Source organism: Octopus bimaculoides, chromosome 11, assembly GCF_001194135.2.
Source record: "Octopus bimaculoides isolate UCB-OBI-ISO-001 chromosome 11, ASM119413v2, whole genome shotgun sequence".
Lineage (NCBI taxonomy): Eukaryota > Metazoa > Mollusca > Cephalopoda > Octopoda > Octopodidae > Octopus > Octopus bimaculoides.
The window spans coordinates 29,225,836-29,227,333 of NC_068991.1; the positions used below are offsets into that span (position 1 = coordinate 29,225,836).

The window sequence follows — 1,498 nt, forward strand, 5'->3', positions numbered from 1 at the left end:
GTATGTATGTATGTATGTATGTATGTATAGATAGATAGATGATAGATAGAAAGATAGATAGATAGATTAATAGATAGATAGATAGATAGATAGATAGATAGATAGATAGATAGATAGATAGATAGACAGACTGACAAACAGACAGATATTTGTATTTGTATGAGTATCTTTGACACACATATGTACACACATATACATTGAAGTAACAAGGGATGTTATAAAGAGAGAGTGGGGAGACAGACAGATAATTGGAGTAGATGAATGAAACACTGAACACGAGATAATTGAACAGGTGCTGGTGACTTTAAGTACAAGTTTTGTTATTATGTCTGCCCCAGAAAAACCTTAGCCCAACAGTTCCAGCTACCATAATTTTGCCTCTTTTTTCCAAACACAATCTATCTACAACTGTGTTATCAAATATGCCTTGCTTTCATCTAAGACAAAAGGATATGATTTCAGGTGGGAAATTTGTGGAATCGTTAAAGAGTCGGTTAAACAGCTCTACGCACTCTGAACTTCAATCCCTCTGAGATTAACTTTGCCTGTCATCGTTCCGAGGGACGACAAAATATATATGTCAATCAAATATTGGAACTCTCTCTCTCCACTCTCTGTCAATTTCATTCTTCCTCCCCTTCTCTCTATTTCTATTTCGCTCTCTACTTCTATCTTGCTCTCTCTTTTTCTCTCTCCGTCGCTACATAATTTACTCCATGTAGCAATCTATGAAAGTCATCCTTCAAGCTCACCACCATAATCTTATTTTGTACCTTTTTCCAGATATGGACGGAAGAAAGCCATCATAATTCTCATTGCTACCTCAGCTCTGGTATTATTAGCCGTGGCAGTTCTAAAGTCAGTCGGTGGTAAGATACCTATATTCTATCGGCAATATTTAAGCACACAACGTCATATATAAAAATGTGCTTTAATCCCCTGAGATTGCAGATACTGTTTCTGAATTTCTTTGATTCTTTAAATGTGCTAGCTTCCTGGTAATTAATCGATATTAATTAATATATGACTTTTTGCCATTTTTTAAATAATATATTAACCCTTACAGAGTTCTCATACTGGATATATGCGACGCAGTAAATATTCTCTGCAGACATATTCATGGAATTAGCGCGCCAAAACGAAGACTTTTGAATTTTACCATTAAGCTGTAATTAGCAGAACCATATACACGCGCACCTATGGCGGTGGGCAACTTTGTATGGGCTTCTGATGATTATGGTTCCATTACAAATCAGGCTGAAGAGAAATAGACAGTCGGTAAGATTGTTAAATTTGAAACCGGTACCTGTTTAATAATGTTCCTTTTCGGTGATTTTAAATGTCTTGCCCGCTTACGTTTTGGTATCACGCTATATTTCTTGTTGAGAACAATTTAGGTCTTTTTAGACACAAGATGTGATCTATTTCTAGCACATTAAATGTCCAGGTTAGTGGTCAACGTCATATATAAATATATATATATATATATATATATATA

The 1,498-nt window shown here is 35.1% G+C and overlaps 1 protein-coding gene across 1 annotated transcript in view; it reads left to right on the forward strand.

The window, feature by feature from the left end:
• LOC106880970 (organic cation transporter-like protein) overlaps window positions 1-1,498 on the forward strand; it is a gene marked incomplete at its 3' end in the record, with an annotated part of 125,098 nt that overhangs the window by 112,880 nt on the left and 10,720 nt on the right. The window contains exon 7 of the mRNA XM_052971757.1: window positions 784-869. Coding sequence (XP_052827717.1) covers window positions 784-869 — 86 coding nt within the window. The remainder of the gene's footprint in view (window positions 1-783; window positions 870-1,498) is intronic.